The sequence below is a fragment of the Hirundo rustica genome, chromosome 10, assembly GCF_015227805.2.
Source record: "Hirundo rustica isolate bHirRus1 chromosome 10, bHirRus1.pri.v3, whole genome shotgun sequence".
Taxonomy (NCBI): Eukaryota; Metazoa; Chordata; class Aves; order Passeriformes; family Hirundinidae; genus Hirundo; species Hirundo rustica.
This window is the reverse complement of record NC_053459.1, coordinates 21,254,958-21,278,673: the sequence shown is the minus strand read 5'-3', so window position 1 is coordinate 21,278,673 and position 23,716 is coordinate 21,254,958. Positions and strand designations below refer to the sequence as shown.

General features: G+C 41.6%; 1 protein-coding gene across 2 annotated transcripts in view; it reads left to right on the top strand.

Moving 5' to 3' along the window:
* Nucleotides 1-23,716, top strand: part of FNDC3B (fibronectin type III domain containing 3B) — a 185,830-nt gene that overhangs the window by 76,633 nt on the left and 85,481 nt on the right. For both annotated transcript variants that reach the window (XM_040073988.2, XM_040073989.2), the window contains 3 exons: nucleotides 14,231-14,307; nucleotides 21,681-21,924; nucleotides 22,861-23,145. In XM_040073988.2, coding sequence (XP_039929922.1) covers nucleotides 14,231-14,307; nucleotides 21,681-21,924; nucleotides 22,861-23,145 — 606 coding nt within the window. The remainder of the gene's footprint in view (nucleotides 1-14,230; nucleotides 14,308-21,680; nucleotides 21,925-22,860; nucleotides 23,146-23,716) is intronic.

The following is a 23,716-nucleotide window of genomic DNA, read 5'->3' as shown; positions in this document are numbered from 1 at the left end:
ATGCCAGCTGTAAAGATGGTACCACGTGCTGTGCCAGGCTGTGAGTTTCTCTGTTTGGCATACAGAACCATAGTGTGTTTTTATCAGAAGACTTGAATCAGGGGGAGTTGGCCACAGGTTCACTCTAGTAGATGCAGGAAGAGCCTGAGAGCATCTTCAGCTTGGCAGGTCTTTTTGAATTCCTGGTGGAAAGTGGGAGAGATTCCACAGCAGCTGCTGAATGTCACTTGAAAAGCCTGCCCAATTCTCATCAGAGAGGCACTGGAGTTTTCCATGAAATATAGTTTAATTTTGGCAAATTTATGTTTTCTATAGGAAAAGCTCTATTGGAAAATGATTTCAGCTTGCTTGAAAGTTGCTGCGTGCTGATTTGGCATAGTGATATCCTTGGGTTTGGATGAATGTTGGAAAAGTGAACGTTGTGCTGTGCATCCAGTCACTGTAAACATTTTTCTAAGTGGATCATTTTGGGGCATTTTGCATTCTCTGGGATTTGTTAGGAATGGGATAGGTGAAAATTATCTATGTCCACAAATTTATGGGTTAAAATTTCACTCTTCTTAATTTTTTCAGACTTATTACATGTATGACAGCATAAATATTTACTGTAAATTTGACTGTAATTTTCAGAATTAGTTCATGTATGACAAGTGTAACTGTGCACAGACAGCTAGAAATTAGAGGAAGAAAGCAGGGGAATATCTAAAACAGGTGGTGTGGAACAATATTTCTATTGCACTGACACAGCAAAGTTTTTTGAAAAGATATTTTCCCTAATGCAAACGATAGTGATTTAATGTAACTCAGATGCAGGGCAAAATGTGAAGTGACAAACAACATTTTTCAAAGAAATTTTTTGTTGTTTTCTTTCACTGCAGGTCTTGGTTGTTATATGACTTATTGAATCTTAGGTATTGAGGTAGAGTGATGGGGTTTAGAGGTGCTTTAATGCTGTTTTGTGCAAGGGGTAATTTTTGATTCTCAGCTTTCTCTTTGTGAATAAATGTGAATGTGGTTCTGTTGTGCCAGGCTGTTCTGCCAGCTCCTATCTGGGGTTCAGCAGAAAATATTTAATGTCTTATGTTAAATTATCTGGTGGACAGTGTAGTTGCCTACGAACCAAAGCTTCATTTGCCTTCCAAGGCTAGGATAACCTGGACATAAAATGCAGTGTCAGGAGTGTGATAGAGAGAGTGTGCACAGAAAGAAGCAGAAAGAAAAGGAGATGAGAAGCTCATGGTCAAAACTTGCTTTGGAAAAAATCACCGTATTATGTCTTTAGGGATGCTGCAAATAAAGACAGGAAGCTTGTTGGAAGATACATGTCCATGGCATGAAGTAGTTTTTTCTGAATGCATCATCTTTCTTGGCCAGCATCCCATTTCTGGGTCTGAAATAAAAGCACTGCAGGCTTAAAAATTCAGTAGAAGTTGCGTAAAACTGCTCAGAGTTTAATATAATGAAATGTACCTGTCAAGCACTCCTGGCAAATAAAGCAGCTAGTGCATCAGGTGTGTTTCTCCAAAATGCATTTTTCTGGTATTTTCTAACACCGTTGCTCGACATCATTGCAATCTTAACATCAGAAAGGCTTGTGGTAAACAAGGCAGTCTTTAACCAGAAAGGTGGGTGAGTGTTAATTTCTAGACTTCCTAAGAAAATAACAATGATATTGAGGTTTTTTTAATGTTTTCCAGTGATACTAATTGCTCTAGATTATCTTCTTCTTAGCCAAACCTAATGATGTGTGCTGATTTCAGTAACTTCTTGATGGGCAACTGCATGAGCAAATACAGGGGAAAACAGTTGAGTCACGAGCCTGAGCCCCATGAGAATAGATGAGAAGCCAGCATGATGCAGTGTTACAGAAACAGGGCTTTCTTCGAGCCATGGAGACTCTGAGTCACCAGGACAAATTGTTTTTGTTATTTTATTTTTTTTAATTGTGTGCTAGGAGGGCTAATGCACAAACTCCTATGACCCAGTGAGTTGTTTTGCTCCCTGTTAGTTACTTTTGGATATGCAGCAACTCTGACTCCAGGTATTCCTGTCCCTTCATCAGCACTGCTGTTGATGGCAGTGCTGCCTGGTCACTGAAATGGTTTACAAACAAATAAATGCTGTTGACTGCTTGAGTGGAAGTGAGGAGAAAGAAAAGGAAGAACACACCTGTGGCATCTTCCCCCTTTTGAGAGTGAAGCACTTTGGTTGTAGGTACATTGCTCAAGTTGCACAGATATACCTGTATGAAGTTTTGGGGACTTAGAAACACCATTCAAACTCGAGGGGTTTTGAACAGAATTTATGGTTTCTACCTACATCAAAGGTGGATAGTTGCTTAGGTGCAGAAATACAAGGAAGATGGTTTTTTTTTTTCTTTTTTTTTAATTGCTTAAAAATAAATTAAAAGAAACAAGGTTGGGTGATATTTGTGTTTTAATCAGTCAGTTTATCTCAACCCTGGAAGTTTCAAGTCCAGGCTGGCTGGAACTTTGAGCAACCTGGTCTAGTGGAAGCTGTGGAAGAGGGTGGAACTGGATGAGCTTTAAAGGTCCCTTCCATCCCAAACCATTCTATGATTCTAAGATTAAATTAAGGCTGCTGTGCCCCCTATTTCTGTCAGGACATGCACAGTCCTTCCGCTTGTTTGCACGTGCAAACCACAATGACCAAAGATACATTTTAGAATTTTATCTTTTGAAAATTGCAGGTTGTTTTTTTTTAGTAATACACTACCCATATTTTCTTAGCTACCGTTTCCCCTTCCTTCCCATTGGACTCTTCACTTCCTTTACTAACTGAGATGTTAGATCCCAACGATAGAGCTGAAGGAGCAATTCAGATAATTCAGAGGACAGTTTTTCAACATGAGGTTGTTAAGAGGAAATCAAGAGCATTCCTTGAATAGTTGCGAAGTGGCTAAATCCCTTCTCCCCGAGCCCCGCTCCTTCCTGCAAATTCCAGGCCCTGCGGGTGGAGTTGTCATGGCGGGCTCCTGTGCCGTGTGGGTAATCCCTCTGTGAACCTCCTCAGCCTGGGAAGGGCCCCAGAAATGGGATTATTCTCAACTGTGCCTGTTGGAGCCTTGGGAGTGGAGGCAGCCCCCGGCAAGGCGCGGCTTTTCTTCCTCTGCTGGGACGGAGACGCCGAGGACATGGGAACGCTGAAAGAAAAACGCTTCTCTTGCGTGTTTGAAAACTTCTTAATAAGCTCTGAAGAGTGATGGCCAGTTGAAATGCTCACTCCCTGGAGGAAAGGGGGCTTTTAATCTCTACCAAGCTGCATGATGAATGTTTTGGGTAGTCAATTAGTTTCGCAGTTGCTGTAGCCAACAAGAAACTCCCTTTAATGCACCTGAAAACTCAGAGTATTTCAAAAGAGAAACTGTCCTAAAACTGTTCTGGTTAGAAGTGTTATTTGAATAATTAGAATGATTCAGTTAATTATGTGATATTTGGTTCTCATTGACAGTTAATTTATTTAGAAATAGCAGAATCTCACTCTCCCACTACATCATGCTGTATGCTAGGATTTTTTTATCTGGGGACATGGGAAAATGAGAATTTATGGCTTATTTTTTGAAGGATGCAATGCTGTCTGTAGCCCAGAGGCATGTTTTAAACACAAGTCAACTAACACGCTCCGTGCAAAAGCTCAGCTTAGAAATATGAGAGATGAAGTGAAAACGAGGGGAGGGTGACAGGGCCCTTCAAGCATAACCTGGTGACTCACAGCCTTCCTCCTCACCTTGAATGTTTATAAATGAGAGCAGGATGTGAAAGTGAGTTAGTGCCTTTCTGGGACAGCCACTGTGCAGCTGAGGAAGAGTCTGCTGGAGTTGAAGCCGTGAGGAGGAACCAGAGTGAGCATAACCAGCTTCCCGTGCCTCGCTGGGGTTCAGGGGGATCTCAGGTGGGATTTGAGCACCTTCCTCTAGGCCTGGCATGACTGCAAAATGTTCAGAGAGCAGCAGCCAAGAGAAGTGGAGCTCTGTGAGCACGAGCTGTGAGAAATGCTTGGAAAATGGGTTTTGTTTGGGCTATGGAAGGGCAGGCTCGAAGGAGATGGGGCAGGGAGGGATTTTTGGGAAAGGCTGTTGGAAAGGAAATAGCAGGAGGCTCCTCTGTTATGAGTGAAGAGTGAAGAAGCAAAAGTGTTAAAGGAAAGAAGTGCAAGTTTGTTTCCATGCAAAGGCAGGTAGGCAATGGAAGACACAGGTGGGATTTCATGGAGCTTCAGTCACTGGAGCTGCTGAAGAAGCAGCATCAATCAGGAGAGGCTCAGGTAGAGCTGATGCTCCAGCAGCTCCCTGTTTAAGGAAGTACTTTGCTGCACTCTCTGCTGCAGGAGAAAAATGCTCTAGTTGAGAGCTCTCCACTTAAGATGTGGCTTTTAATTTTTTAATTCTTAATGGGAATCAAATTGTGAAACCCCTGTGAAGGGAAGAAGAGATGGCTCTACCTCTGGTGAGCAAACCTCAGCTAGGACAGCCCTTGGCTCACCCAACAGCATCTCCAAGCCCTGTGCTGAATGTCATACTTTACATTTTAGCTTGCATTTTTTCTATGCTAATTCTGCTACAAGTGCAGTACTGTAATAAAACTCCCAACAGAGGGACAGAGAATATTAATATATAGTGAAATTTGGTTTTAATACTGAATTCATATATATGCATGAATGAAAAGTATGTATTTTTTATGTATATATGAAATGTGCTTTTACTCCAGGGAGATGGCAGTTCACTGCAGCCTCACAAAATAGCCCAACATTTTACCTGAGAACCACCAGTGTTGATGATTCTCATTCCCTCCCCACCCTGGCACGATAAAGAGTTCTTGTTTGTGACAGGTGGGTATTAATTGCTGTGTTCTTGATGAGCACGTTCGAATGGAGACTTTGAGATGATTCACTGAAGTTCAGGATCCAAACATGTCACAAATAAAACTCGTCAGCCCTGTGATGGTGACGGGTGGCACTGTGGCAGTGCTGGGTGGGGAGGGAGGGCTGGAGGTTTGGTTTAGTTCAGTTTTCGCTGGTTGGCTGATATTTCTCCCTGTGGGTGGACAGGTGAAGAATAGCCGTCACCTAATTGCTGCCTTGTTTGGGGCAGGTGGAAGAGAATGTTCTGTGTAACTTCATTGTTGGCCAGGTTTGGTTCTGTTGCTGATTGTACAGTCCTTCTGGTGTTGCCATGGGAATTAAATAATTATATTGTGAATAACTGGAGCATTTTCTTCTACTGTTGCAGGAAAGTGGTGTTGTGTAATTATTGCCTTTGATGGAGTTTGTGCTCAGAGCTGAGTGTTCAGTATTTGTATAAACCTGTTGCAGAGAACAAAACTTTCTGCAGTTCAATGCCCTTTTATAAATGTGGCTGAAAGCTGACACATGCACATACTCCCCAAGAAGCATTCATATCACTAGAATGTGTTGAAGAGCTGTCTCAAAATTGAAAAGGGAAAAAGAACATTTTTAGTGATGTTCTCATGGTTTGTTGTTTGTCTTTCAGGCAAATAGTGTCATATTGTATGCAAATGGAAATGCTGTTGATAACTGGTGATGAAGTAAAATAATTCTCATTTCAGGACATCTGTTTCCCTTGAGACTAAGCTCTGGTTAAAAGTTAGTCCACTGCTTATATGGGTCTGGTGGGAAGCTGATCTTGAAGGGTCCTTATCCTCCTTTAGCTGTTCATAGATTTAGCAGTGTAAAAACTTGATAAATGAGATTTTTTTTTTTTAATGCACAAGTGAAGCCTGACGCTGACAGAGATCTCCCATCATTTGTGTAGCTTGGCAGTAGTTACTTGATGGGTTTTCCCCATTTCTGAATTCAGCTTTGTGGTCTCCTTTTCTCTCTTGCAGCCTCATGCAGGGGCCAGGCTGCAGTTTTCTGTGCAGTCTCGTCTCTCTCCCATTTCTTGGTAGTGATATTCTCTCTGTTCATCCATGGACATTCTGCATATTTCTGTCATGAAACAAAGCGTTACGCAAAGGAAAGAGAAGATAGTAGATACAAGGAAGACATACTTTTTTCCCAAAGCAGTATTTTTTCTGCAATACCCTACAATTATTTTTTTTTTTTTTTTTCAGTCTGAAGTTTTAGTCAGGCTTAAGTATTGCTTTATGACCTAAATCCTATTCTGGGTTTGTGTCCAGTTGTGTTCCCACAAACTTCCTGTGTGACCCTGCATCAGGCATTTCATTACTTTGTCCCACAGTTTCACTTGTGAAGCGAGGAGAATAACAACCCTGCTCCAGCCAGATGTTCTGGGGATGGATTCGTGAGTCCTTGTGGGGTAACGTGGTGCTGGGTCACAGAAACGCTTTCGTGCTCCTGCCTCACATGTCAGGATGTCATCTTGGGCTAATATTCCTCACGAAATGAGTGTCTCTCCAGTTTCAGGTTATTGTGTTGTGGCTTGTGTGCTAATGGATTAATTTCAGATGTTTTCAAGTAGTTGGTTGTTCTCTTGTTTCCAAAGTAGTCCTAATTTATTTAACAGTATTTGCCATTCAAGTCAACTGATTTTAGACAGATGTTTGTCTCTTGTGTTTCAGTCTAGACGTTTATGATTTACAATCTGTAGCCCATCTGGTGAATTGCCATGGGAATATGCTTATTTTCAATGCTTGAAGTATTGCAACATACTCTTTGCAAGTGTTTTTGCAGTAGCGGCTGGTGAGCCAGCCATCAGAAAGGGTTTATTTTAGCAAAAGACTGTGACTTGTTTGTTCAGATTAGGACAGGAAAATACTCCATTTCTGTTCAAAACAACAAAAACAAAAAACGTTGTATTCCAAAATACTGCCTGTAAATTGAAACTCTAGAGTGATAGATATATTAGTCTAGTTTAAAAAAGGAACAAAACCCACCTGGGAATGTTGAAGAACAGCAAGAGATCTCAAGAATTCCCCTTGTCCAGCTCCATTCTCTGTGGCTGAGCAAGTTTACTTGCCTAACCTTTTGAAAGACTTTGGTGAGCTTTAGATTGTCCACGTTTCTCATAATGTGTAAATTTAAATGTCTTCACTGCAGAGTGTGGTCACTGATGCTTTGTCACTGGTGTAGGGTAGCCGTATGCTCTGGGCCCTTGTCCCCAGGTGCTTTCTCCTTCCCTTCCAGCCCCACAGCAGGAGGAGAAGCTGTGGATTCACCAGGAGAGGATGTGCCAGGATGTGCTAAACAGCCTGTTGACCTTGTCTGGACTCTGCTTGTTAAGTTAGTGAAGGGTGGTGAAGCCCAAAACCGAGGTACAGGATGGTGGGTGAGGGGCAGGACAGCTCTTCATGCTCTCAGGATGGGTATCTCCAAATTCAAACCACTTCATGTTTGAAACAACAAATGTTTGATGGTTGAAAAGTTATTAATTCACAGTTGTGTGGCGGCCAAAACTGAGCATTTAACCTGACTTCCTCTCCGAATTTGGCTGAAGCAGTGCTGCTCTGTGACTGCTGTAGTACCGTGGTGACTTTGGACAGGGCGTATTCGGGGCAACTCATAGCTTTTAGTTTATTTCCTGTTTTTACAGGTTACTGCATTGTTTCTAGACTATTCCCCAAACAGAACACAACATCTGGGAGACACACATTGCAAGCCAGCTGAGAAGGGATCTTGGGGGTTGTGACATGAAAGCGTGGGGTGCTGTTGTTTAACTGCAGGTTGGACGCGCTCGAGCCTCCCGCTGCGTGCAGCAGGTCAAGCAGCAAACACCGCTAACGCAAAGGGCTTTCAAGAGGCTCCAGCGTAAACAGCAAAGGTGCCGTCGTGTAAATAAGCCAGCAAGTGCTCCAGGAGCTGTCTGCTGGCTGCGTTTGGCACGGATTTCTGAGCGGTTGGATTGGGTGCTTGGGTTGAGTGAGTTTGTCTGCACATGTTGAAAGCATCAGTCAAACCCAGACTGGAGCGTGGCTGGTCCTGTCGGGTCTGTGGCTGCAGAGACCAAGGGTTGAACGTGTCATTCGAGCGTTTGGGGTTTGCAGTTTGGGCTTAATAACGGTTGTGCACTGAAACTCCAAGACACCAGTGTGTTTTTTATAACTTGCATTGGTTTGGCATCTTTAGTTTTAATTGTATTTACGGCAAATTGACTTGACAGTCTGTGAGAGTGAGTAAAGGGCTGTTATATTTGTAGCCCTGGGATTTAGAAAAAACATGAGGTGGTCATAGAAGTCACAAGGAGTTCAAGAAGCACATATTACCTACTTCAGTCTCCACTGTCAAGCCCTGTGTTTGCACATTCCGAGGTGGCTGTGCTCAGTGGTTAAGCCATGCACCTGCAGGATTTCTCAAGCTGGTATTTTTTTTTCTTTCTAGCTGTTCCATTTGCATTTAAATAGTAATTTATTGCGGGATCCAAGATAATTTGAAATTCATGGAGCCATTTCTGTTAGACTTGAGGGTTTTGGTAATGTTTTTGTACTCTTCAAAGGTGAAGGAATCACTTCATACTACTGAACTGTGATCTGAATAGAAAATAAGCATTTGAGGTGCCGGAATGTGAATGGGCATGTGGCAGGCATCCTTTTATTTACATCTTGGTGTGTAGATGGGGTTATCTCAAAAATAGTGATGCACCTCTGGGGAGAAGCAGGATAAAACTCTGCCTGCTGCCTATCTCAGGCATCAGCTGGTGCCATGGGGATGGCCAAGTGGTGGACACATTTCTTATCATTTATCAAAGCACAGGTAACATAATTTTAGCACTTTTCACTACCCTGCCATTGGCAGGTTGAATGCAGCATCAGTGGGCCTTTTTTTTTTTTGCCATTGCAGACTTCTCCAAAGGTATTTTTTAAAGCTATCAACCCTTCAAGCACTTAATATTGTTAAAGCTACTCCTTTTCTCTAATGTGGAGCTGCTTTAATCTACAAATTCACAGTGATCTAAGGACAAAGTATTTAGATCTTGATCAGCAGCAGATTTAAGACCCTGTGTCCTGGGAACTTGAATAGACACCTGGGAGTTGTCTCTGCCTTGTACTGTATGTGAGCAGAGTTAAGTTAGTGGCTGAGCTAGCTCTTGTCTAGGACAGGGTGCAGTTCAAAATTGTGGCGATACTGGCATGTGAAAGCGCTTTACATCCTGCTTTAAAGGTTTTTACAAAATGCTCTGATACAGTCATGTTTGCTTGTGCTAAGAAAGAGTTCTAGGCTGTGGCCAAAAGGCTGGGAAGAATGTTCACCACAGCTCTGTTGCGGAGGAAAGAAGATGAATGGAAGGATACAGGGGGTTTTTTTGTTTTGTTTTTTTTTTTTTCTTTTCCTTGTCATCACCTTGTTTAGTCCATAAGCTGCTTTGAGAATAACCAAGTGGAGGGAGAAGACACGTGTGGCTGACAGGGAGCCTGTTTGTGCTTGTTTCATTGAGGAAATTGTTCCGGAACAGCTGCTCATCCATGTGAAAATGCAAACCCTTGGGTCCCAGCCAAGGTCAGCAAGCCCTGGGTCATTTGTTTTAGCAAAGCAGACCAATTTGCCCTTTAATTATCTCTCCTTTTCATTCTGTCACACCTCTTGCTCCATAGATTTACTTCCTGAGAAGCGCCGCATATGCAGGATGCAATACCAGTTTTGTTGTGGATCAGGAAGAGGCAGAACAATTTTTCATGGGTTAATTTTAACTGTTAAGCTTTATAAAATGTAATGCATTTACCTCCCTGGATTTAATTTTTCACTTACCTAGTTCAGTAGGTTCGTGTTATTAAAATGTACAGGATTCTTAACTTTCAAATAGCAAAATCACTGAATTTCATATTGTTTCTCTGCTTGTGCAGGTATTGTGGTGTGGAATGGTAAATTGGTGTGTGTTTGCTGGAAACAGGGCTGAGAGATTCCTGAACTTCAGGAAATTTCCAGTAACTGCTCTCACAATGGGAACTTACTAATGAAGACTGGTAAAGTTTGGTCATTGCAAAACAGTCACTAGAAACTCTGTGTAAAACATCTGCTCATGTGCTGGAGCTGGATGTGAGAGATATTCTACAGGGGACGTGATAAAGAAAAGCAGTGCTCTCTAAGCACTCATGAAAATGGTGTGGGTAAAATTACTTCTTTGCCCTATAATGTTAGGTGGAAGGAGGGAGATAGGAAAGAAGTGTTGCTGTAGCTGGAGGAACTGAAATTCTGGCTTCTGTAATTTAGGGAAAGAAAACTGATTAAAGTGATCTTTAATCACTTTTATGCGTGCATTAAAGGTCACTAGGGAACAAGGAAAAAAGCATACTTATTCCAGAACTGGTTTTGTACAAGAATTTTGAAAGTGTCATGGGTTGCAAGCCGGGCTATAATTAGCCTTAAAAATCTTGGGACAGAAGTTTCTCAAGTACATTGTGACATTATTCCAGAAGGAATAAAAATGACCAGAAGAGCTGTCAATCTCTGCTTGACAGAAACATCCTCTTGGCAGGGCAAGTGAGAGACAGAAGTGGAAGGGGAGCCCTGTTTTGATGTGCAATAAAGTCACCCAATAAAACATGGCACAAGAAGGAATAGAAGGGTTGTCATTTTTGTTAGGCTGAGCACGCAGGTGTTTCTTTTAAGAGGCAATAGATTTGCAAAACCTTGTTGGTTATCTGAAATGGTTAAAATAATCAGCTTTAGTGCCATCAGAGGGGTGACAGAGCAGCACAAGGGAATGGGTATTTGGGAAGAGGAGGAAAGGTTCAGACTGGGCTGTCAAGGTGTTAATTATTTCTTCCACTATATGAGACAGAGTTGCTTCTTTTACTTATTCAAAGTTTTATTCTGTTAAATATTAACGTGTTAGAAATGGGAAAGCTGTGCTCTGCCAGCTGGGGACAAGTGGGGTCTGTCCCCTGCCAGGGGAGGTGGACATTGGTGCCTCCAGCCTGGCGGCTCCTGCTTTTCTTTCAGAGGAGGGGGAATAATTTCCTTGCACCTGCATTTTGGACAGGGCAGCCCTCCAGGAGCCAGAGGAGATGTGCTGAATTCCTGGGAAAGGAGCTCGGGGTGGAATTTGGCCACTGGCTTTGTCAGCAGAGGTGGCCAAGCGCTGCTGGCTCAGTTTCATTAGGAACTCAGCAGCCAATCTGCATTTGTTAACAGGTTTGAAAAGTGCTCCAGCGAGCTCACTTCAATGTGCAGCATCTCTGATAAAATAGATGGATGTTTCCTCATTTAAAAGAAACTTTGTACTGAACTGCAAGCTTCAATTAAAACTTGCAAAGTTGTGATTCCCAGGAGTGTACATTACTTCCATCCATCCTGTGAATACAAGCAGCTGAGGAACATCCTCCTCTCAAGTTCTGCTTTTTAACAGGTCAAACTATTTCAAATAACAAAAATTACTAAACCCCTCCCCCCCCCCCAAAAAAAAAACCCCACCCAACAACAACAACAAAAACAACTCCAAAACCAACCAAACAAAACTCAAGCCAAACAAAAGGTACAGTTTTGTTTTAGTATTAATTAGGGAATATGGTTGGACAACAAGAAGAATGTTTAATAATTGCTGGGACTTATTGAGCTGTGGAGGTGGGGGTCTTGAAGTTGTTTTGATACCATTGAGAGGAATGCAATAACGTGTGCTAAAGTCATTTGGCAAACCCTGAAATCAAAGCAGTGGAAACAAAATCTAGCTGCAAATCACCAGGCTGTCAGTCTTTTCAAACCTGTTATCCAAATGACTTTAACAGTTTGTGGGTCATAGGCAAGGTTAAGACTCTTCTTGCACGGTGCACGTTTTGATGATAAAACACAATATTACTTTTTTTTTTATTGAAGTGGAAGTGTTACAGTCAACAGTATCAGTGTGGGAGTTTGATTTCTTCCTGTGAGTAGAGCACTACTCCATATGAGCAGTTGGCACAAGGTTTGGAAGGACAGATAGGAGGCATGCTGTGCTGCTTATTTGTTGTATGTGTCTGCTCTCTATGTAGAAACTCCAAAACTGTTCCATTTTTAAGTTTACTTCCGAGTCAGAGTAGCTATTTTTGAGAATGACTGGCTCATACAACTCTAAGAAGTTTTGGTGAGAAGCTGTAACAGGTTATGCATAAAGCTTTATTCTACTGAGCAACATTTACGTGCAGTACTTAAATTACTGTCTTTTTAAATGGTGGACTCAGGATTCTTTTATTTATGTCAACAGTTTCTCGTACAGTTTCTTGAGTTTGAGAAGTCACTGACAAGGAATGTGTCACATAGCTGTTAACTATTCATTTTACATATTTTCAAGCATGTTCTGTCCTGAAAAAAATGAACAGCTCTTGATAACCCAGTTGTGGATTAAATCCCGAAAGTATCATCACTGCATGTTCACAACATCAGGCTTTACCTTTTATGTACTGTCCAGCTTACTGTGGAGTAAAACTTGGCTGTATGTATAGTCCAAAGTGGAATCAGAGAGAAATAAAAAACTCGTAAGAAGTTTGCAGAGATTTTTTTTTTTTTAAATTGGGAAAACATTTATTCAAACAATATTTCTGTTCTGAACCAATTGTCACGTCGTATTTTTGATGGATTTAAATAAAGCCATTTACATGGCAGCTCCTTCCCAATAATCACTTACTGCTGAGGCTGAATTTTTTCCATTGATACTAAAATTATTGGCTGTCTGGGGAGACAAATATTGTTGTGAGGGCCATAGAGTAAGAGAGAAATCCATATGAGCTGAATAATAAGTAATAACTTTTTTTCCCCTTACTGGGCCTGTAGTGTAGGTAAAGTTCCCCACATAGTTAAGTGTAGGAAAGTATGAAGTCCAGCAAAACCTGATCCAAAATACTTAAATTTAAGCTTCAGAGTTCCCATTTCCCTCGTACACTTGATGATGGTTTACCATATTTCAAATCTAGACGTGAGTAGTAAAATCTGTAGGGGCTGGTTAGACTGTAAATAGCTGGATAGAGAAAACAAACCAAGATAAGAGGAGGTAAAAATAACTCAGATGGATTCCTGCGTGTAACTTGGATTTTGGGAGGTGGGACGTTCTGCTAACTGTAGCAGAAGCAGCAGGAGCATAAAATTGCAGATGGATAGGGAATGACTGCTAATTTAATGTGCACTGGTTTTGCTGATATCAGCCAACAGACTGTGACTCAGTTTGTTGTGTGAGATTTCATTAGATTAGTCTAAATTTTAGGAGCAGTCACTCCTACAGGCCATTGCATCCCATCTGTGCCTGAAGTGCTTCATATGTTTTAGTGTTCAGCTTCCTTCCCTAGAATGTGATATGGTTTGGAGATGTTGGATGGCTTCTCAATCAGACAGGGTGATGGAGTTACCCTTTGTCTTGTCAGTCAAAGCTGAAATTCAGTTTGCAGTGAGTGACAAGGAGCAGATTCCTGCTGAGCTCCTCTCAAGAGTTTGACCATGGGGGCAAATGGGCTAATTAACAGCTCAGTGTCAGATTTTAATATGTAATGAGGAAGGAATGAAATTAATTTTTCTTTTCCAAGCAGTAAACTGTGATTGCAAACATCTGTCTGACGTTTGGGGTGTTCGTTTTCCTGACTGCTCCATGTGATGTTCCCGAAGTTAATGGGTGAATCAATGAGCAGTTGAAAGAACTATTTCCACTTTATCTAGACACTTTCTTTTAGCTGTGAGGCTCCATTTCCAGAAGCACAGTGGTTATGGCACTTGCTTTGTTGTACTTGTACTCAGTGCCTCAAAATGGAACTTGCATGTTCAGGGCTGGATTTCAGAGTGGAAACCATAAGCTTCTTGCTTGTATAACCACATTCCAAGGTTAGTCTGAATAGCTGAGATAATGAATTTGGTCTTTGTGCATTCTTAAATAGATAGATAGTTTTTCACATATGTGACTTTTTTTTTTCTTGCTACAATTGGACGCTTTCCTTGGGAGCTGCCTAATTCCAGGCTGCACAGTTTCTGCTTTGTTCCCTGCTCCTATGCCTTTGACAAGAATAACTTAACCAGAGTTCAGTATAGGAATTGTGGGCTGCTAAAGGACATATTGTGTTACTGCTTAATGCTGTATAAGTTGATCAGTGGGTAATATAAAGTCGATGTTCTAGCTGTTTTATGATGAAAATATTATTTCAGCAGAATATATGGTAAAGTCATTGAACAATGATCTTATTCTCAGAATGATGGCACAAAGCATTTTCCATATACCAGAAATTAGCAGAGCTGCTCATTTTGTTATTGCAGGCTTCAAAAATAAAGCTATTTTTAACCTTTTCTAAGCAGTTTTGCTATTTTTTTTTTAAAAAATGATATCTTATTTCTTTCTCTTTATTAGGACCAGCAGAGGTTCCCATGATGTCACCCAATGGATCCATTCCCCCTATTCATGTGCCTCCTGGTTATATCTCACAGGTATGCTTCTTGAAGAATTAAATTTTTTATTATTAAAAAAATAACAATTAAAAATGTAAAAGCAAAAGTATTGATCCACGTAGAGAAGTCTACTTGGTTAAAGTTTAATTTAGAAGTTTTCATGAAAATGGTAGTGCAGATTTCCATATTCTTTACTGATAGTACACCCACATTTGCACAAGTGACCAGGGACGTGCACCATTCACACCCTGCTATTTGTAGTAGATTTGGGGTTTCAGCACCAGCAAAAGCTGTGCACACACACTGAGCCCATAAATGGAACTTGTATTGTTTGTGAGAGGGGGAGAAGTCCTTGATGTTGAGTAATGCCTCAAGTTCTTGTGTGGCAGTCACAAGGGGCAGGAGACCATGGAAGTGAGAGAAAGAGCCACTCTAGCTATAAAATATGCTGTTGGTGATCCTCAGTATCTTCCCAGCAGAAATCCTGCAGCATGCCAACAACTGGGGGTTTTGGTGTGTTTTCAAGAATAAATGTGATTTGACTATCTATTTATAGAAAAAATGGAAAAGGTTTCACAAAGCTGTTAGGTTTTGGAGCTCTTGAACAGCTACTGCTCTTCTATGTAAATAACCCCAGTCTGTTCCTTCCATCTTCTGCAAAGCTTAGACTCTCTCTGAGGTAAAGGAAAAAAAAAAAAGAAAAGCCAAACCAAATGATTGATATAAGGCATAACAGCTGTGAACAATACAATAAATCCAATAATTTCACCATTTGCATTGAGACCTGGACCAAAAGCTTCTTTAAAAGTACAGAAAGTATTTCAGATATCCTTGATGAATAGCATAAGAACTTTTGATAGATATAGTTTGGCATCTTGTTAAGCAGAAAATAGATGATGTCTTGGAGCCTCTTCCCCTCCCCAGGAAACATGTGAGCTTGTGTAATTCTGAAAAATTGTGGATGGCGTCATACTTAAATCCCACAAAATACTGCAATCACTCTGTGGTATTTTGACTTCTGAACAGAGTGAAAACACACTTCAAGTAAGGGGGAATTTCTTAGCCAGCCTAGGAGAGAGGGCAGGATGTTGGGGTGGTCCTCTTGCTCCTCAGTCCTCCCGAGGGGAGCAGTTGGAGTTTTGAGCATTTGCTGCTTAATGCTCCTCATGGGCTCAACTAATTTAATAAACTGGCCCATATCGTGCAGAGGTTTATCTAAAGATTTATTCTTCCTTTGAAATAACTTTAACACCTTTTTAATATTAAAATGTTTATACCTCTCCATCTCTGTGCTGAGATAAATGGTTGGGTATAATTGGAATGCTTTCTAAACCAGAGGGATGAAAGTCTTCCAGTTCTATCTCTGTCTGAGCCCAGTTCTTCTGTAAAGCTTTTTGTTGGGCACCATAATAATTTCACTAAAGAAGCCTTTAAGTAGTTTCTTAACCAGAAAAAAATCCAACCAAAAACCCTCTTCTGAAGCAGTTTTTCCAGGGAGCTGGAAATATGTTGTAAAGTTTTAGGGGGAAAAGTCTGTATTCGGCACTTTCCTGCAGTGGAATGTGTGTTCTGTTCTGTGGTGAGTGAGCCTTTGCCTTTCAGACTGCTTCATATTAAATAGCACTTGGAAGCCTGTAGTAATGAAATTAGCTCTTTGTCGTAATAAACATCTCTGCCTTATTTGCTCTTGCTTTTGTCTATTGCTTGATAGTTAAACCAAGTCTTTTATGATAAACAATTAGAGCACAACTTAAAATTGAATATGTCAGGGAAAAGGCCATAAAGCAAATTACTGCACTCTGGGATATGAATCAAAATAGATTTGATTTTTTTTATTTGATTTGTCCCCAAAGTGTACATCTAAGAGTCAGGCAGAAAGCAATACCCCCACAGAGAAGCAACAGTGCCTATTTAAAAAAGGGCATGAAATCTTATTTCCATTTTGTTATGCCAAGCCTGTGTGAGCTGTGCTAGCCCTGAATATTACATGAGTTATCGAATAATCGCAACCCTGGATTAACGTGGTGCTTCATCACCTCTTCAGAAAAATTGGCAGGAGGATGTGAGCCCTGCAAGGTCAGCTCCTCTGGAAGCAGCACAAACACAGACTCTGTTTCTAAACTTCAAGGACCACGTTAATAATTGTGACTAGAAGCTGGGTTTGTTGATGTTGAGGACATGTTCCCAATGATGAGGCTTAGCCAGGGCAGGAAATGGTCCAGGAAAATAATAGAGAATGAATACACACCACCAGTTGAAATCCTTCGTGCTATGGTTTTGTTCTCAAAAGACCAGCTCTTCAAAGAGCCAGTGTTTTCCATTATCTTTTCAGCAGACAAACCTCTATGCACCTCTGGCAGATATGAGCTATCAGATCAGGGTTCATGGCCCTGGAATTCTTTGGGCTAAGGGTTAGTTAAATATAGACGAGGGGAGAAGTTCCTTGCTGTGCTCTTGGTGGACGATATCTCTGCTGTAAGAGTTGGTTGTGGAAGGTGACATGGCAGAGAAATCTGCATTAAATGTGATGTCAGCTCTTTTGGCTTCAACTGTTAAGTGAGATTAAGGATTTGGAGGCTAAGGTGTTAAATCTGGGGACATCATCGTGGGTGGTTGTTCCTGCTTTTTGTTGTATGTCTGGGAGAAGGAGGGTTTGAAGTGTCATAATCAGGAGAACTAGAAAAATGAAAATATCAAAAAGCAGGATCTTTAACTTGTTTGTTTAGTGCTACTGGCTGAGGACTGCTCTCTCTGAAATAAATCTGGAGTGATTCCACTTGAAGTTAGAGAAGTTACTTCTCTGTAGTTGGACATAAAATTTTGGCATGATACTCCAATTTTGATTTTATTTACAGGTTTGTTAATATAAGCTCTCTGCCACAGATATTTTAAGATTAAAGGACAAATTTACTGGTTGGACTGTGAGGTCCACATGTGTTCAAAAGCCTCCTTTGCCCATGGGGTTTCTATGGTCTGAAGTGTTCAATTTCAGCCATGGTCCTCCAGTTGAATATTCCTGCACCAAGCACATGCCATTTGACAGAACTAAACCATAACTTAGAAAGAGGAATGTCTTTAAATGACATTTAAAATGGTAGAAAATTTATCCCATCCTTGAAAAACTCAAGATTTTGGTCCTGGGTACGTCCTGTCCCTTAAGAGAGGTGTTCTCCTCCAAAAACATGTTTGGCTAGCATCAGGTTTCAGTGACAATCTCCTTGTTTTTGAGTGGCTTACTGCTCACACCCAGAGCTGCTCTGGGTGTTTTGTGGACTGCAGTCAGTCGAGGCATCCTTCAGCAGGATGATCCTCATTAAAGCTTTGAACACAGGGAAGGTTGTGCACATCTTGTGTGGAGCAAGCCATGAAGTGATGATCCTTTTGAGTTCACGGGCACTGCTCCTGAAGAACTGTATCATTCTAGATTTAAAGTACCCCAACATGCTTGCCAGCATTCTAGATATTTATCTGCCCGTTTTCCACATTGAAGGTATAGATTGAATTTGGTGTTTGATTTAATGCTGATGGATTCTAAAGATAGTGATGTAAACTTGCCCCGACTGGTGTGAACTTGGATTGGCATCTTTAAGAAATTAAATGAATAAATAAAATGTTGACATCCAAGTGCCTCGTGGATGAGCTCATTCTGTACTGCTTTTTGGTACAGATTGATTTATGAATGAAGTTCCAAATCAGTTTATGAAATTTGTGAAGTATTGGTTGTGGTCCACCCAGTGGCCATGCTCCAGATGTCCTTGCTGAATCTAGCACATTAAATTTAAGTGAAATAAGGATTGTTTGGGGTCTTTTGTGAAAGTAAGTGAAAATTACTTGTGTATTACCATATAAACTCCTACAGTAAAGGTGTTACACAGAATGAGGGTGGTTGCTTCTTTAACTGGAGCTCACAAAATACAATTTACCTGTGCACAATTAACATGCCTTTTTCCTTAGAGTGCAATATTAATTTCAGTGGAGAAAAATGGGACAACATGGAGCAGTGTGATGTACTTTGAATACGTGAATTATCTCTAGTTACTACAGTGATATCTGCACTGGAAAACAAATAACATTTAAAATGGCATTCCCAAAATGTGGCAACCAATGAGGGAGGCAGTTTTATTGTGTATGAGTAATGTTAACCCAGACTGCCCTGAAAGATCATCACCTACCTCACGTAGCAATTAAGCTCCCTAAAATATGGGAAAAAGCCCACACAGAACTATGCTATAATAGTATTGTTATTGAGGTGGCATGCCACTTAGACCAGCAAGCACAAAAAATACCAGCAAAAGACAATTTACCTACTAACTGTTTGAAAAAAAACCCCATAAAATAGTGAAAGTTTATCTCTAGATGCCAGATGACCGGAGATATTTGTTTTCTCTAAAGTGCTAAAATTAGTAATTGCAATTACTTCTAATATTCCAGTTGCATCTAGAGACCTCAACAGGGATTAGGATTTTATTGATTCTTGGCACTGAAGTACAGATAGTTTAGCAGTGTTTCCAGATGAATTTATGATCTTTGTGACGAATGGTTTTAAGCAGAAACAAAGAATTGCAGATATCTTCTTAAAATAGCAAAGTTGAACCTCTCTGCTAAGTTATGTTTTTTTCATTAATGGATCAAAACTGATTTGATCTATCTTTGATGAGCTGAGTGTTGTCTCCCAGAATGGCACTGCTACAATCTACTCACTGCAGGTTTTACAGATCAAGGGATATCTCCAGTCCTTATAGCTACCTAATGCATATAACACATAAATCAGATTACCAACTTTGGTTTGTTAAGGGCAGAATAGTGTATTTAAAGATTGCGTGTACAGCTTCAGAAATGTACATGTATGTCAATAATTCCTGGTTTAGACAGCAAATGCCCTGTTGGATTGGGAAATAAAGTGGGTTTTGCAAGGTCCCCTGTGATTTTGTGTTCACTTGTAATGTATGCATGTGGAATAATAAGAATGTTGTCAGCGTTCATGGCCTGGGAGGAAACAAATAAAAGATATTAGTGTCTTGGCTTTTAGACTAAAGTAATTTGGAAGGTGGCTCATCCTTTGAGTTGGACTAGTTGGGGATTGTAGGTTCCTCCCAGCTGAAATTTTCTATTCTATCCCCTCATCTCTGGCTTCTCTCAGTCCTGTTGATATTTTATAGCGTCATCTAGTAGGGTAATCTCATCAAAAAAGGTCTTTGACAGGACTCTGAGTTTTCCTCCCTGCTTTACAGATGATAGTTCAGGAAGCTGAATGCTAATAATTTCAAATATGGTTTACATTATGTGCTGCTCAGTGTACAAGCTCTCTGTCTAAATCTGTTCCTTAATATATTCATCTTTCACCAGAGCACAAAAAGCACATGTAGCTGGTCTAGATGCAGAGATAAGAGCTTGGAGTAGGCTTTGAGGCTTGGACTAGTTAAAGCCACGATGAAAACCTCTCACATCAGGATGTAGGAACTTGCTCTCTCAGTTAAGTTGCACATAATCCAAGTCTGGGAGCTAAATCCAGCATTTCTGTGTGCAGTCCTAGATAAGTAGTTCTGTTTTTCAAATATGTGCGAAACGGAAAAGGATTTCCCTCTTTTCCAGCTTTCAGAGTGCAGGTTTGAGACCCAGCAGCAGGATAAGAGATGCTGTGGAGCAGAACCAGTAGCAGAGATGGGAAGCCTGAAAAAGCAGCAGTTGAAAGGATGTGATAGTCTAAATCTCTGAGGTTCAGCTGTCTTCTGAGGACTCTGTAAAGTCTTTGAAATTTAAACCTGGCAGCTGACAAACTGCTAGTGGAAGTCATAAATTTTGAGGGTAAAATCAAGTATGTTAAGCCAAGCAATTACTATTTTGGTTACTCAGCAAGTAATGCATTTCTAATGTGAAATGTTTACAAGTGCATGAATTAACTTTCTATGGAAAATTGTCTTCTGTAGAGGCCAGCCAAGCCACAGAAATCGTGTCCTGGTCACATCCCACAGCTAACAGACATAAATGCACACGACCTGAGGGCACACGTGGCCTGGGGGAGGAATTGGGTCGGCTGCTCCTAGGTGAATTTTCCCCTGTGATACCTTGCTCAGCTGATGCCTGAGGCAGGAGCTGGTGTTTGCTGGAGCAGTTCTGCTCAGGGCTGCGGGCATTCCCCCGGGCAGGGCTGGTCCTGTGCGCCACAGGTGGCACAACACAGCCACGTGCCTGTGCCATTCCTCTGCTCCAGGGTACAGATTTTCCTTGGTGGTTTAAAGGCACTGGGATGTGATGAGAGCCACTGGAGCGTGGGCAATCCGCAGCAGAGTCTCTTCTGCTGGTGCTGCTGGGGGGTGGATTACTCCAGCTGATGGTGTAATCAGCTGAGAGTGGCAGCTTCTTGCAGCCTTTGGTGCACGTTCACTTACCTCATACAACATATTCATCACAGATACTGCTCCATCTGTGTGCCGTCAGTCAGTTTAGAGAAAATGGGGCTGTTAACCACCTGTTTGTTGGATGAAATTAAATTATGCTTCCTTCATGCTTTTCTACCTCGTGCGTGCCAGCGTACAGAGTCAAAGGGATAGTTATCGTTCTTACATGGTTGTATTTTTTAATTGAAGAAATGGAAGAAGTTTTTTGAATGAGCTTCAAGAAAAGCTTGGTTCCTAAGTCTGGATTGAAATTTGGCTGGGTGACTGCTCTCCAGAAATGCAACGTTGGAAAAATTATAACCTGAAAAACGTTTTTCAGCCTAAGCACATTTCCACCTTCCTACATCTGTTTTTACATGCTTTGACTATGATGTTAGGGGCCAAGTTATGCATATCCCAGAGCATATTTGTGTGGCTGTATAGACCAGTACTGTAACAGAAACAAGCCCTTTTGCCCTGTGACTTATCCTGAGCAGCTACCTGTTACAAACAGAGCAGCTCCTTTGCAAATGTAGGCCAGCACAGCAGGTTCCTGCAGAGTACAAGTCTCAGTGCACACACACAGCCTCTCCACAATAGCAGTGCCAGCTGTTTTCCAAAATGTTACTTAACTCTCTTCTCAAGGCGCTGTCAAAATTCGTGCTTGAAATTTTATGGGCAGAATGTAAGGTCAGTCCCAATGAGCAGGCTTATTTTGGTGCTTTGTGTTCCTTTTTCAATTGTTTTCCTCCCTAAATGCAGGTTTATTTATTCTGTCCCTTAACCCACAGAGTTATCACTAGCAGCCCTACAGCTCCCAGTGATTAGTGTGGGTATCTGAGTCTCCAGGAAAAGCCACATCACCACCGCGGTTATTGCTGCTGATATTAATTTTAGAATTGTGTTTATTCACGAAGCTAAACCCAAGGGCCAGCTGTTTCCCAGTGGGAGGACAAGCTGTAAACAATGCTGTTTTAGAGGTGTGCCTGGCTCAGATGCTGCCTAACGTGCTCCCTTCCCTGCCTTTCTCTCCAGGTGATAGAAGACAACACGGGCGTCCGGAGGGTGGTGGTGACGCCGCAGTCTCCGGAGTGTTTCCCTCCCAGCTACCCCTCGGCCATCTCACCAACCCATCACCTACCCCCCTACCTGACACACCACCCCCATTTCATCCACAACTCCCACACAGCGTTTTACCCTCCTGTCACTGGACCTGGGGACATGCCACCACAGTTTTTCCCACAGCATCATCTTCCCCCAACAATATATGGAGAACAAGGTGAGCTGGGAGGAAGGGACTGGGACTGGCTTTTCACACCTGTGTTCAGCAAGGTTTAAGGGCTGGAGGAACCAAGAGATGGAACTTGAGTGGCTTTTTTACGTGGGTGGAGCCTCCTTTAATATCCCGAGTAGGGGGCTGGAGCCATCCAGCATATCCATTTTGATTTTGCCAACAAAGAAAAGACTATTTTGGGCATGATATTTTCAAGGTTCATACTCTTAAGTGTGAACACACACAAAAAGGAGGATTGAATTATAGGAAAAATCAGGGAATACTATGATCCTTGCAAACTGACCTGCCTTAGGTTAAGAAAGTCATCCTTGGAGGGGGAAGTGGGGATTGTATTTAATGAAGTGTATCTGAAGAATGTACATAATATTTAGGATAATTCTCAAAAACTTTGAGGTGGTTTTAATTCCCAAAGCTTCTACTTTGTATTGCACTTCTCTCCTTAGGCAGCACAACTGACACGATTGTAAAGTCTATTTATACTGGGAAATTAAATTGCATGTAATCAGGGATGGCAGCTTGAAAGCAGCACATCTCAGCTTGTTCTGTCCAGTCAGGCCCTGAGGAGCAAAATGCTAAATTGCTCTGAACTTATGAAGGCTTTTACCAAAAGATCAGTTCTGTCTGGATTTTTCCTTGAAATCTGTGTCCCTGAAACACAAAGACTGAAAAGGAAGGGAACAACATTGCCCTAATAGCAGTATTTTATATACTCATCCAGAGTAAAATTCTGGCATCAAAGGAGCACAGTTAATACAAAATAATTGCAAAAAAGGGTTTTCTTTTAAAAATCTCCAGGACCAGATGGAGTAATTTCATTTGGAGATGGGCAGGAATTTGGTTTTCTGGGGGGGAAAAAAAAACCCCAAACCCTCAGTGATTTTTGTTGTTCCGAGTTAACGCGGGTGAACCGTTGCGTTCCAGAAATCATACCACTATACGGGATGTCCAGCTACATCACCAGGGAAGATCAATACAGCAAACCACAGCACAAAAAGCTCAAAGACAGGCAGATCGACCGCCAGAACCGCCTGAACAGCCCTCCCTCCTCCATCTACAAGAGCCATATAGGCAGCTGCGCCACGGTCTACAACGGTTATGCCAAGAGCCACAACGGGGCGAGCAGCGGCGGCGGCGGAGCCCCGGCCCTGAAGAAACCGGAGCGCCGAGCAAGGAGCAGCCCAAAGTCAAATGAACAAGACCCACATGGTAAAAAAAAAAAAAAGAGGGCTTTATTTATTTTTAATTCCTTTTTATTGCACCTTTCCGGCTTGTGACCTCCTCTGTATGGATCCAGCGGCCGTGCCAAGAAACACTCCCACCCACGCGTTAATACGGTGTGAACTTAAATACGAACGCTGGGGCTTGCTAGGCTGTATTTGTTTTGTAAGGTGAGCCCAGTGCCTCCCCATCTTTCGTGACTACTCCCTTGGTAGATGAGGCATCGTTCTCTTTTTATCTTGTTGGAAGCAGAAATGCGTTTTGTGGGCGAGGTCTTGGTTTTATTTTGCTTTTCGGAGAGGCATCTTGGCGCTTCACAAAAATCTTCATGGGCAATTAAGCTATAACCAAAACCTGACTGCTAGGAGCCGCTATTTTGCATATTCTAGGTTAACCTGATGAAGTTATTAGAGAGTTTAGAGGTGATGACTGAAAAGCCAAGGGTTTTTTTTAATGTGAAAATTCAGTGAAAGTAAGATTAGTTGAAAACAAAACTGAAATGAAATTCCTTAATGTTAGCCATTGGAAATGGTGGTCAAATAAGTCTGGCAACTTTTGA